General features: G+C 41.3%; 1 protein-coding gene across 3 annotated transcripts in view; it reads right to left on the bottom strand.

Moving 5' to 3' along the window:
- Positions 1-12237, bottom strand: part of MACROD1 (mono-ADP ribosylhydrolase 1) — a 362985-nt gene continuing 350748 nt past the window's right edge. Inside the window, exons 5-11 of one of the 3 annotated variants that reach the window (XM_053448690.1) lie at positions 7032-7148; positions 6603-6724; positions 5691-5721; positions 5367-5440; positions 3038-3119; positions 2433-2456; positions 1-122 (exon numbers count right to left, since the gene is read on the bottom strand). In XM_053448690.1, the coding sequence (XP_053304665.1) occupies positions 2452-2456; positions 3038-3119; positions 5367-5440; positions 5691-5721; positions 6603-6724; positions 7032-7148 (431 nt within the window). In that variant the 3' untranslated portion in view covers positions 1-122; positions 2433-2451. Of the gene's footprint in view, positions 123-2425; positions 2457-3037; positions 3120-5366; positions 5441-5690; positions 5722-6602; positions 6725-7031; positions 7149-12237 lie in introns of all 3 variants that reach the window. The other 2 variants (XM_053448689.1, XM_053448688.1) reach the window with 2 other exon arrangements.

Raw genomic sequence — 12237 nt, 5'->3', positions numbered from 1 at the left:
TGATTATAGCATTGACTTTACTTATTTTAAATGTAAATATGAAGGGAGAACAGTGAATGAAGAGTGTAGGATCAAACATCTCCATGAGTTCTCCTACAGATTACTGGACAAGTCCACAGAGTCTATGAAGGAAAGAAAGTAGAAACACAGTTAGTTATATTTTATATAACAATATATTTTATATGTTGGTGTCATTTAAAGTAAACCTGATACCTAAAAACTTGCCTTCAATCCAAACAAAAAAAAAATCCTTGATATGTAGTTTTGTTTCGTATTATTAATATGTCTTTATGAATAAAATAATTGGGGGGGGTGACAGGTCCACGATAGAAAGCTTAAATGATTCATATGGTATGCTGGACAAATTGCAGATAAATGTTTTTTTTTATTATTTATCATTTTACCATATCAATGCAGAAGAAATATAATTTGATTAATGTGTTTGCAATCTACAAAAAGCAGGCTTAATATTTGTGTATATCGTTAAGTAATATTAGATCACACACAATCAGCAAAGCACAAAAAATGTTTCGCCACTAATTGCGCAGATACATAATAAATAATCAGATCTTACAGAAGCAATGCACAATCTTTTTTAATGAAGCTGGTCTCAGAGTCCATTTTCCCTTAGCACATGCCTCACGCATGGAGCCTTATACATCTTCTGATACCCCTTATCCAGTGGCGGAACTACCGGGGTCGCAGGGGTCACAACTGCGACCGGGCCCTGGAGTTCTGCCAGTCAGGGGGGCCCAAGAGGTGCCGAGCGGTTGCTGAAAACGACCGCTCGGCACCTCTTGGGCTCCCCTGACTGACAGAACTCCAGGACTCCTCCACTGCCGCTGCCGCCTGTCTCAGCGCTGCCCAGACTGCAGTGTTGGGAGCGTGAGGCGTCTGCCTCGGGTGCCGGCGCTTCACGCTGAGCGCCGGCATTTGACGTCATATGCCGGCACTCAGCAGTGAAACCGTGCGCACCGAGACAGAGGCCTCACGCCCCCACCACAGGGGGCCCTTAACAGATTCTCGCACCGGGGCCCTGAGGTTTCTAGTTACGCCCCTGCCCTTATCCATCATAATAACCCTCACAATCATCCATTATAATGTTCTACTCTGTTTTACTAACCCGTGGGTGGCATTCCTCTACCTGGACTACTTCAGCCCTATTTTCATGTAAAATGCGTATTGATTCAATTTTACTGCATGCAAATCAGTACATGCAACCTTGAGTTACTGGATTTAGAAAATGAGACTCCTATCCCACTGGCTCCTCAGAAAACATCAGAAAATAAAGTATTTTTAAATGCATATGTCTGTAAGACTGTTTTTTCTTTCTCTTTTGACAATTATGTATAACAATAATTATGTATAAAAAAACCTTCAGCTACAGACTACTTATTTAATGTATTTTTCTACACATGGTTAACCCATTATTTAGGTTACGATGCTCTACCCTAACTACCTGCATATCACCCAACAGTTGCCAACAGTAATGTAGTTTATATAAATATATACAAATAGCTTTTCTCCACTAAATTCTAGGCTCTTAAAGCCCTATACAAATGTGTGATGTATCTGGATGTATATATGGTATTGGCTACTTAAGTAAAGCATAGCATTTAGGAGTGAAAACCTTTTAGCCTTATTGGAAGAAAAGCTTAACAGTATAACTTATACATGACAATGTGGTTATGTAGCTTCAAATTCCAGTTAACTCAAAAACCACCATTCCCTATACTTGTTGAGTGATCTATAGTACTTCTCACAGGTGCACATTATATGATTCTATTCATGGATTCACTTAACTACTTCTGCAGATCTTTATTATGGACAGCAAAGCAGTGACCATGCCCTGCTAAGCAGTCACGGAATACATATGTGTTTGGTGATATAACAAATGCTATGGGATCCTTCCGATTACTTGGGAGACATGTTAGGAAATGTAATGAAGCAAAACAGGAAAGAAGGAATACTCCTGCTTGAAATACAACTCAAATCTTCATTTACATGAGGAGCACAGGGCTAAATCATAATGACTATTGTTTAAACATATATCTGCATCCATAGATGGTTAGAGCCAAGTTTAGGCCCCACTGACCCCTGGGAAGGTTGTCACATGAGGGCCCCTTATTTGTACAGCTAAACATGATTTAAAATATGGAGAAATCATATTGAGTATGAATGGGCATGGAGACCAGCAGACCTGCACCCATCATAGATGTAAGATAGGGCACTGAGCCACCATAAAGTTAATTTTTTCTGGATATCCTAAATATATCACATGAATTCACAGACCAGTGTATTTTGTTACCATACACAACATGCATACTGATGCACACACAGTTTTATAAAGAAAACATGGTATATGTGAAAATGCATGATTGTTAGCATGTAAGCATCCAGATTCCTGCAAACAGAAATATCTTACTCCTCACATAGAGGGTCACCTCTACATTAGGCTGAAAAAAAGCAGAAAGTGTCATGAGATTAATTGCCCTCCTTCTATTGCCCTACATACATATGCATGTGATACATCATTAAATGCCTTTAAAAACAAAACAATTAACATACGTATTGATTGTTTGTGCATAATTAACTCCATTGCTTGTGTTAATCAGCTTATCCCCAAAGCTTTGTATTTTAAATTAATACAGAGTAAAGGTTTTCACAATATTTTTCCAAGTCAACTTTTTCAGCCACAATATTTATTTTGCATCCCCCTGGGACGCATGGATCAAGTTATCTCTATAAAAGCAAGTACTCTCCTTTTACACAAAAAAGTTCAATAGAATAAAGGTTGTTATCAGCATCATCTGCTGTGTGTTCTTGGTACTTCATTGTTGGCTACACAAGGTAAAGTTAAGCTCTACTAAAATGTGTTGTGGAGAGCTGGGGAGATAAGAAGGGGACCTTCATTCCCGACAAAACAAACAAACAAAAAAAAACAACTAAGATTCTGTGCAAACCAGGATATATAACACCAAGTGAGGATCTGCTGTAGCAAAAACACTTTGCACAAAAGCTTAATAGAACCACTCACCCAAAGGGAAGTATTCAGGAAATTTCTGGAGATAAATCTGTTCATCTTTCTCCAGGAAAACACAGATGATGATGCGATCAAACTGTAAATCATCACAGACATGTAGATGTGAATGTATGCATTTAAAAGACCTATTTATTTATATATATACAATCCTTTGGTACAAACAGAGCTACATTTCATCAGTATAATTGTGCTTAGTTTCAATGGAGACGTTACATCCAGGCTCAACAAAGGAGGTCTCTCCTATACCCAACTATACCCATAGAAAAAAACTTATTATTATGAAAGCAAATGCAAACTTGCAGTTAGTTGTATCCTAGAGTGTGAACATTGTCATATACAGTATCTCACAAAAGTGAGTACACCCCTCACATTTTTGTAAATATTTTATTATATCGTTTCATGTGACAACACTGAAGAAATGACACTCAAATGTAAAGTCACTACTTTACAGCCCATATAACAGTGTAAATTTGCCAAGACCCTAAAACTGAGCTGCAGCACGGTGGGCAAGACCATACAGCGGTTTCACAGGACAGGTTCCACTCAGAACAGGCCTCTCCATGGTCGACCAAAGAAGTTGAGTGCATGTGCTCAGTGTCATATCCAGAGGTTGTCTTTGGGAAATAGACGTATGAGTGCTGCCAGCATTGCTGCAGAGGTTGTCGTCTGCAAATTGGTCTGCATGGCTGTCGTCCCACAAGAAAGCCTGCAAACAGTTTGCTGAAGATAAGCAGACTAAGGACATGGATTACTGGAACCATGTCCTGTGGTCTGATGAGACCAAGATAAACTTATTTGGTTCAGATGGTGTCAAGCGTGTGTGGCGGCAAGCAAGGGAGGAGTACAAAGACAAGTGTGTCTTGCCTACAGTCAAGCATGGTGGTGGGAGTGTCATGGTCTGGGCCTGCATGAGTTCTGCTGGTACTGGGGAGCTACAGTGTACTGAGGGAACCATGAATGCAAACATGTACTGTGACATACTGAAGCAGAGCATGATCCCCTTCCTTCGGGGACTGGACCACGGTGTAGTATTCCAACATGATAACCACCCCAAAGGTGATGGACTGGCCAAGCATGTCTCCAGACCTAAACCCTACTGAACATCTGTGGGGAATCCTCTAATGGAAGGTGGGGGAGCGCAAGGTCTCTAACATCCACCAGCTCTGTGATGTCATCATGGAGGAGTGGAAGAGGACTCCAGTGGCAACCTGTGAAGCTCTGGTGAACTTCATGCCCAAGAGGGTTAAGGCAATGCTGGAAAATAATGGTGGTCACACAAAATATTAACACTTTGGGCCCAATTTGGACATTTCCACTTAGGGGTGTACTCACTTTTGTTGCCAAGGTTTAGACATTAATGGCTGTGTGTTGAGTTATTTTGAGGGGACAGCAAATTTACACTGTTATACAGGCTGTATATTCACTACTTTACATTGTAGCAGAGTGTCATTTCTTTAGTGTTGTCACATGAAAAGAAATAATAAATTATTCACTTTGTGAGATACTGTATGTGTTTGCCACCCATTTAGTGGAGATGTACACAGAAACATAAAAACAAACCGACAGCAGATAAGAAGCATTCTATCCATCTAATCTGCAACCTCGATAAAGATCTACATGTTTCTATCACACCTCCTCTCTCTCTTCTTTCCTCCAGGTTATGCTTATTGAGTTCCCCTAATTATTGTGAGTTCTGCAAACCATCTACCATTTTAGTAGCCTTCATCTTAGTCTTTTAAGACTTAAATACTCTTCACTGAATGCGATAACCTTGGTCAGAAAATGTAACAATCCAAGGGATAAAAATATGACTCGGAAATAATTCAATGACTAAATAAGGATTTGGGTCCTACAGGAGGTAGAAAAAAATTACCAGGATATGATGTCACATGCCAAAAGTTATTTATATTGCCAAAGTCATTTAATTGGACATGATTGCTACATTTGTTTAAAGGGGTAGTTAACTGCTCTATGCAGAATCACCACCAAAAATGGTTATTATATTACTTTGGAAAGCAAGCCTGATAAAGTAAAACCATGTGATTTCATGCTTGTGTGTATGAAGGGATTCTACAAAATCCTCCATGTATTTGTAAAGGGACAAATGATAATTTATTGGAGACACTCAGCTATCATATGTGAACCATAGCTATAATCACAATAATAACGAGAAGGACAATATAATGCAAGTCCAATCTGCGTTGATATTCATAATGTGTTTTATAAATACAGAGAATTCAGATATGGCACATATGTTTTTGTTTAGTCATTGGAGATCTTTTCCTTTTGATAACTAACTCTCCCTCGCTCTTTGTGCTCTCACCTTGTCCTTGCCCTCCTCCAAAACACTCCTAATTACTCCCAGGGCCACATCAGCTGCTGCATCTGCGGGGTATCCTGCAAGGGTATATTTCACATTTTGAATGGGTTAAAATACTACAATACAGACCAATAAACACTCAGTACTATTTTTACACAAAACTATGAACTACAGGTGAGCTGCATTTTTATCTCACTATATGAAATTTATTTTATTAAGGGCCAGCCCTAGCAAATATTTCTTTCAAGAAGGTGAGTTGACCTTGTGAGATCTTCATGAAGTAGAGACATTTCATGGTGTAGAGACTAAAGCGGACTGAGTACTCACCAAATACTCCTGTGGAAATACAAGGGAATGCCTAGGGGAAAAGATAATTGTAACATTAAGTTATGATTATATAATTAATAAATAGTATTATTGTTATTGATTCTACAATACCTGTGTTATTTATTATTGAGAAGGTGAGCAATCATTTGCATACTGTACATCAAAAGGTAATGGGTACCAAAAATAAATAAAAATCAAGATACAAGTACATATTTAGATTTTTATGCCAGTGTCACACAGGGTTTGTCACTTTCTGGATGAGAGGCAAACACTGTGTTTATAACTCGTGTCACAGACATCACAGCACCTACAAAACAGATTTGCCTCACAGACTTTTATGGAAACACTATTATATAATACAATCCAGCGACAAAAAGATCCATAATTCCTTTGTCATCCTATAGCTGTATTTTATCACACTGCCTGAGAACTCTCTAGAACAGCATCGTGCTACTGGCAGCCAGCAAGCAATTACTGTACTAGAATAGAGTAAATGTTATTAATATATCATTATGTTTGCTGAACACTGCGTGACTCTACAAACTTATTATACAAAGAATATATATTCCAGTAATGCAAATCTTAATAATCACTGTTCGCTTCTGCCCACCAGGTGTGCTAGTGCTCCACAAAATGCTAAGAGCCAAGTCATCCAGAGCGAGGAAGGAATAGAAAAACACAAGCAATGAGAGACCAAATAAATGCGAGCAGACAGTGGGAGGAAAAGGAACGAGACTGAAATGGGCATGTGACTGAAAGACTTGAAGATATACAAAGACAGGAGGACAGGGATGATAAGGCAGAGAGTGAGACAGAGAATTTAACAATGCATTTGTTACTGTAATAATGAACAGGGGCAGCCTTGGGACATTAAGGAACAAAGAGACTACCCCTCTTGTTTTTGCCACTCACCACAGAACACAGTTTGCCCTCCACTGCCACTTTCAGGCTGTTCTTGTAGCAATTCTTCAGATCTTCCTCCTGACTGGGCCCTGGCTGACCTTGTGCCACAGGACCCACTGTGTGAATCACATCTATTGCCACAGAAACACACGGATGATAAGTTAAGGGACTGAAAGCATACATCTAGCACAAAAAGTCACAGGATACATATGGGCATACATAAACATTATACATCTTGGACTAAATCATATTTGAATTGCAAGGCAGCAATATAGAGTGTCAGTACAGATTATACAGAAACTGGACAGGCTAGGGCTGAGAAAGTGATTGTATGAAAGAGTCTCACAGTTTAGACCTGGCACCATTACACATGGTGCTAGAATTTTCATAGCTTGCACTTGTAGGATTTATAATATTAAAGGAGAAAATGGCACTCACATTTGGCAGGAAGGAGATAACCGCATGTCATTTTGGCCAGTCCAGTTTCACACCCACCAAGAGAGCTACATTCTAACTTTAGGAGAGGACCTGCTGCCCGATGTATGCATCCATCCACTAGCAGAAAACAAGAGCACATGAAATTGCATGTTAGGCTAATTGTAAAGGAAAAGAGACCAGATAAGGAGACTTATGAATAGTGGTACATAAAACTGAAAGATAAATATTTGCAGCAGACTATTTTCAGTACCAAGGTCAGCTGCCACTTCAATATATAAACAGGTTATACTTTGTCTCTGCGAATACAAAAAAGGGTTAGGTTTCTAGCATTAAAAGTGCATATAAATGGCTGAAGTGAAGATTAATTTTATAATCTCTCTGTCTCTCAATATCAGGATCATGTTTTCTACTATAAATCTGACCCTTTGCAATCATATTAATGTAATGCATCTGTCTGTTATATATAATACTGCCCTTTGCCATCATACAATGAGTTTTTCCTCTGTCCTCAATCTTTTCACCATTCAGCATACACAAGCCCTTATATCTCATTCTCATTCTTTGTGCAGTCTTTCCCTCTGTGTTACTAGCTCTTTCATTCATTTCCCCCCTATCTGTCTCCGTGATGTTACCAGACCTTGTTTCCTTTTTCTTTCTCCACCCTGACACTGTGGGACACAAAAATCATAACATGGACTGGTTGTAACCTGGTAAATTATACTACTGGAATTCAAATCAAAATACATACAGAGCAGCCTACTCATATATAACACTAAGAAAAAGCTCAGGGACATCCTGCACTTATAAACATAAAAATAAAATAATAATAATAATACATGGTAAATAATACTTTTAGTATGCAAAGGTAAACAAATATAGAGTTTCTCAGATACCCAATCAGAATATGTTTGATTAAAAAAAAGACAACATCTTGCTTTGTGGACTCTATGTTTCCATGACACAGATTCTATTTTTACTGAAATAGGAATATAGCCAATGCTATGGCTATGAGAGATGGAAATTGTTTAGATTAAAATGAATGGGAATAATTAAGCTTTACATTAAAGACATAACCACTTAACTGCTGCTTACACGGGACTATAATTTACTTTTCAGAAGCAACGGTATGCGCTGAGACGAACTGGCGATGACAGGGAGGCCCTAGCATTTTAAGGCCCTAGTATTTTAAGGCCAGCAGCTGCCTTATGATGTAGTTGCAGCCAACAACTGGATATGTGCGGTGACACACCCTTTACGCTCATGTAGCCTACGTCCGGGTATATCCAGCTGCTGGCCACAAGCCAGATTGGGGGAGTGTTTGGAGTTGCTGGCCTGCATCCCACCAGGCATTTGCCCACTGTGTCAGATGGCCAGTCTGAGTTTGTGACTAGATTTTTCTGTCCAGTATTTAACAGTGTCCAGTATTTAACTAGCTCCACAGAACTAGTGTGGCTAAAACAATAGTGTATGCCCTTAAGTTAGGTACTTACGGATATAAGGACATGAAGATATAGTATATCTTTGGAGTATGGGAAAATGGAAAAATGACGAGAAGATGATACTTAATAAATTATAATGTTTTGAAGCGGAGGAGAGAGAGGGGCACCGAATGGTTTTCGCTTACCCGCTCGGCGCCCCTCTCTCTCCTCTGTGAGCCCTCTAGCTCAGTCTCGGTGCCGGCTTGTAATGCTGAGCGCCGGAAGTGACGTCAATTTCCGGCGCTCAGCATTACAAGCCGGCACCGTGGCAGAGCAGGGAGACTCGCCGCAGGACTGTTTCAAGGTAAGTACACAGGGGGGAAGGGGGGTGGGGGGGCATCATTTTAAACTTCGCACCAGGCGACATTAAGTCTTGGGCCGGCCCTGGGGGTGGCTACTGCATTGTACTTCAATGCTTTGGCATTGCCATCTGGAACTAAAAAGGATTAGTTTTGTCTCCATGCATTAGTGCAGTTTTGAACCCTATTTATTTTTGATGATGCAAAATCGCAGTACCATGAAGTATGGTAGTTTTATTTATGTTGGCAAGGGAGGCAGGACCCTAAGCTGTTCTGATTTGAATGTGTTTTTTATTACCACCATCTATGCAATTTATAGTGTTTTACTGGCAATTCCAAGTATAAACAGGATTTAAATATCATTTACATTATGATTTGGATTCTATATAAGCATTCATTTTTCATAATTGTGTTTAGGACATGACTAGATAGTGAAGGGGTACACCCCTTATTCTAATCCTTCGTTCCCCAAACTCTCTCTTTTGCTCTTTGGACACTGGTATTACTTCTTACTGCCAGACCTTTCTCTGTTCCTCCCTCCCTCCTACCCTCTTGGGTCTTACCCCTTTTATCTTTCTCTTCTCTGTTTGTCTTCAATCCTTAATTGTTTTTTCAATCCCATTAGTTATAAGACCAGGTACTTAGAGAAGCAGTAAATCAGGGAAAACTTCAGGAAAACGACTAACATAAAACACAATTAACAGATACCCATGTATACATAGGGAATATACCGTATTTGCTCAATTAAAAGATGACCCTGATTTAAGACGACCCCCCAAAATTTGAAAAGAAAAAGCCTGAATATAAGACTACCCTGATATGCATTTTAACCCCCTATATGCCACTCTGCCTCCAGAAAACCATTGAACCCCACCCCATGCCACTCTTAACCCCTCCCTGCCACTCTTAACCCCTCCACGCCACTCTTAACCCCCCCCACGCCTCTCTTAACGCCTTCCCAGGGCCGGACTGGCCCACCGGGATACCGGGAAATTTCCCGGTGGGCCGGCAGGTCCGTGGGCTGGGACCAGGGGCGGGCTGGGCAGGGGGGCAATTGCCCCCCAGGCTGCCCGAAATCTAATCTGAGCGGCCGCTGGGTGCTGATGCGGCCGGCGCTACTATAATACTATTTTCTTAATTTAATATGGCTAGCTGGTCCGGCTCGCCATATTAAATTTTAAAAATGTATTACAGTATCGCCGGCCGGCCGCATCAGCACCCAGCAGCCGTGTGCGATGGCCGCCTAGTGATGGGAGCAGCGTGGGGGGGAAGCTCCGCCCCCTCGCACTGACCTTTCACCCCTCACGCAGCTCCCATCACTATGCAGCCATCAGACTACTGGGAATGTAGTCTAAACGGCCGGTGCGTGCTGATCCCGCCGGCCGGAGCTACTTTAATACTTTTTTTTACTTTATATGGCGAGCCGATCCTGCTTACCATATAAATTTTAAAAAAAAGTGTTAAAGTAGCTCCGGCCGGGGGCATCAGCACGCACCGGCCGTTTAGATTACATTCCCAACAGTCTGATGGCTGCATAGTGATGGGAGCAGCATGAGGGGTGGAAGCTCCGCCCCTCGCACTCAGACTGCTGCAGCACCGGATGTCAGGTCAGTGACAACCTGTCAGGAGAGAGAAGAGAACAGTGTGCGGCTACCAGAGGACGGAAGTCAAGAGAAGTAGAAGGTGAGTAAAGTAATGTATTTTTTTTGTACAAAATGTATATTATTATTTTTTTTATGTGTTAAAAACAAAGAAAATCAGCATGTGTGTGTATGTGTGTCCCCTATATGCCACTCTGCCTCCAGAAATGCCTTTTACCCCCCTATATGCCACTCTGTCCCATGACATGCCTTTTAACCCCCTATATGCCAGAGTGGCATTTATGGGTATAAGGCATTTCTGGATGCAGAGTGACATATAGGGGATTAAAAGGCATATGATGGGACAGAGTGGCATATAGGGGAACATAAGGCTTTTTTGGAGGCAGAGTGCCCCATTATATATGCCTTTTAACCCCATTTATGCCACTCTGCCTCCAGAAATGCCTTATACCCATATATGCCACTCTGTCCCATGATATGCCTTCTAACCCCTATATGCCACTCTGCCATATAGGGGGTTAAAAGGCATATCATGGGACAGAGTGGCATATAGGGGTATAAAGCATTTCTGGATGCAGAGTGACATATAGGAGGTCAAAAGGCATATCTGGAGGTATAGTGGCAAAAAGGGGGTTAAAGGCATATCACGGGGCAGAGGGGCATATAGGAGGGTTGAGGCATATCAGGGAGGCAGAGTGGCATATGGGGGTTAAAAGGCATATCATGGGACAGAGTGGCATATAGGGGGGCATAAGGCTTTTCTGGAGGCAGAGTGCCCCATGATATGCCTTTTAACCCCCTTTATGCCACTCTGCCTCCAGAAATGCCTTATACCCCCTATATGCCACTCTGTCCCATGATATGCCTTTTAACCCCCTATATGGCAGAGTGGCATATAGGAGGTTAGAAGGCATATCATGAGACATAGTGGCATATAGGGGTATAAGCCATTTCTGGATGCAGAGTGACATAGAGGAGGTCAAAAGACATATCTGGAGGTATAGTGGCAAAAGGGGGGTTAAAAGGCATATCACGGGGCAGAGGGGCATATAGGAGGATTGAGGCATTTCAGGGAGGCAGAGTGGCATATAGGGGATTAAAAGGCATATCATGGGGCAGAGTGGCATATAGGAGGGTATAAAGCATATCGGGGAGGCAGAGTGGCATATAGGAGGGCATAAGGCTTTTCTGGAGGCAGAGTGCCCCATGATATGCCCCCCTTTATGCCACTCTGCCTCCAGGAATGCCTTATACCCCCTATATGCCGCTCTGTCCCATGATATGCCTTTTGACCCCTATATGGCAGAGTGGCATACAGGGGGTTAAAAGGCATATCATGGGACAGAGTGGCATATAGGGGGTATAAGGCATTTCTGGAGGCAGAGTGGCATATAGGGGGTTAGAAGGCATATCAGGGGGCAGAGTGGCAAGCCTGGGGGCAGATGTGCATAACTCGGGGGTAGGTTGGCAAATAAAAGGAAAAAAACCAAACATGTCTCAATCATAGCTTTTATTAAATATGAAAAAAAATAGTCTACATGAATTAATAAAGAAACAAAAGTTTCTTACCAGAATATCGTGAAGAATAATGTGATCAGTGTTTTGTTCCACTGAACTTTTTCATCTAAAATGTTCGCAGTAGTAAATGTTTTGATCCCATTCTGTGTAATGTATTTAATTTATTAGGGCCTTTTAACACTTTTGCTTTCTGGCATTTTAATACAAATAATGAGATAAAAAGAATGGCGAATAGTGTGAGTCGGGTATGTATAAGGGGTGCGTGTGGTTAAAGAGCGCGACCGTGAGATAAACTATATGGGGCTGGTCT

Source organism: Spea bombifrons, chromosome 10, assembly GCF_027358695.1.
Source record: "Spea bombifrons isolate aSpeBom1 chromosome 10, aSpeBom1.2.pri, whole genome shotgun sequence".
Taxonomy (NCBI): domain Eukaryota; kingdom Metazoa; phylum Chordata; class Amphibia; order Anura; family Pelobatidae; genus Spea; species Spea bombifrons.
Note: the sequence above shows the minus strand (reverse complement) of the source record. Positions and strands in the feature narration are given on the sequence as shown.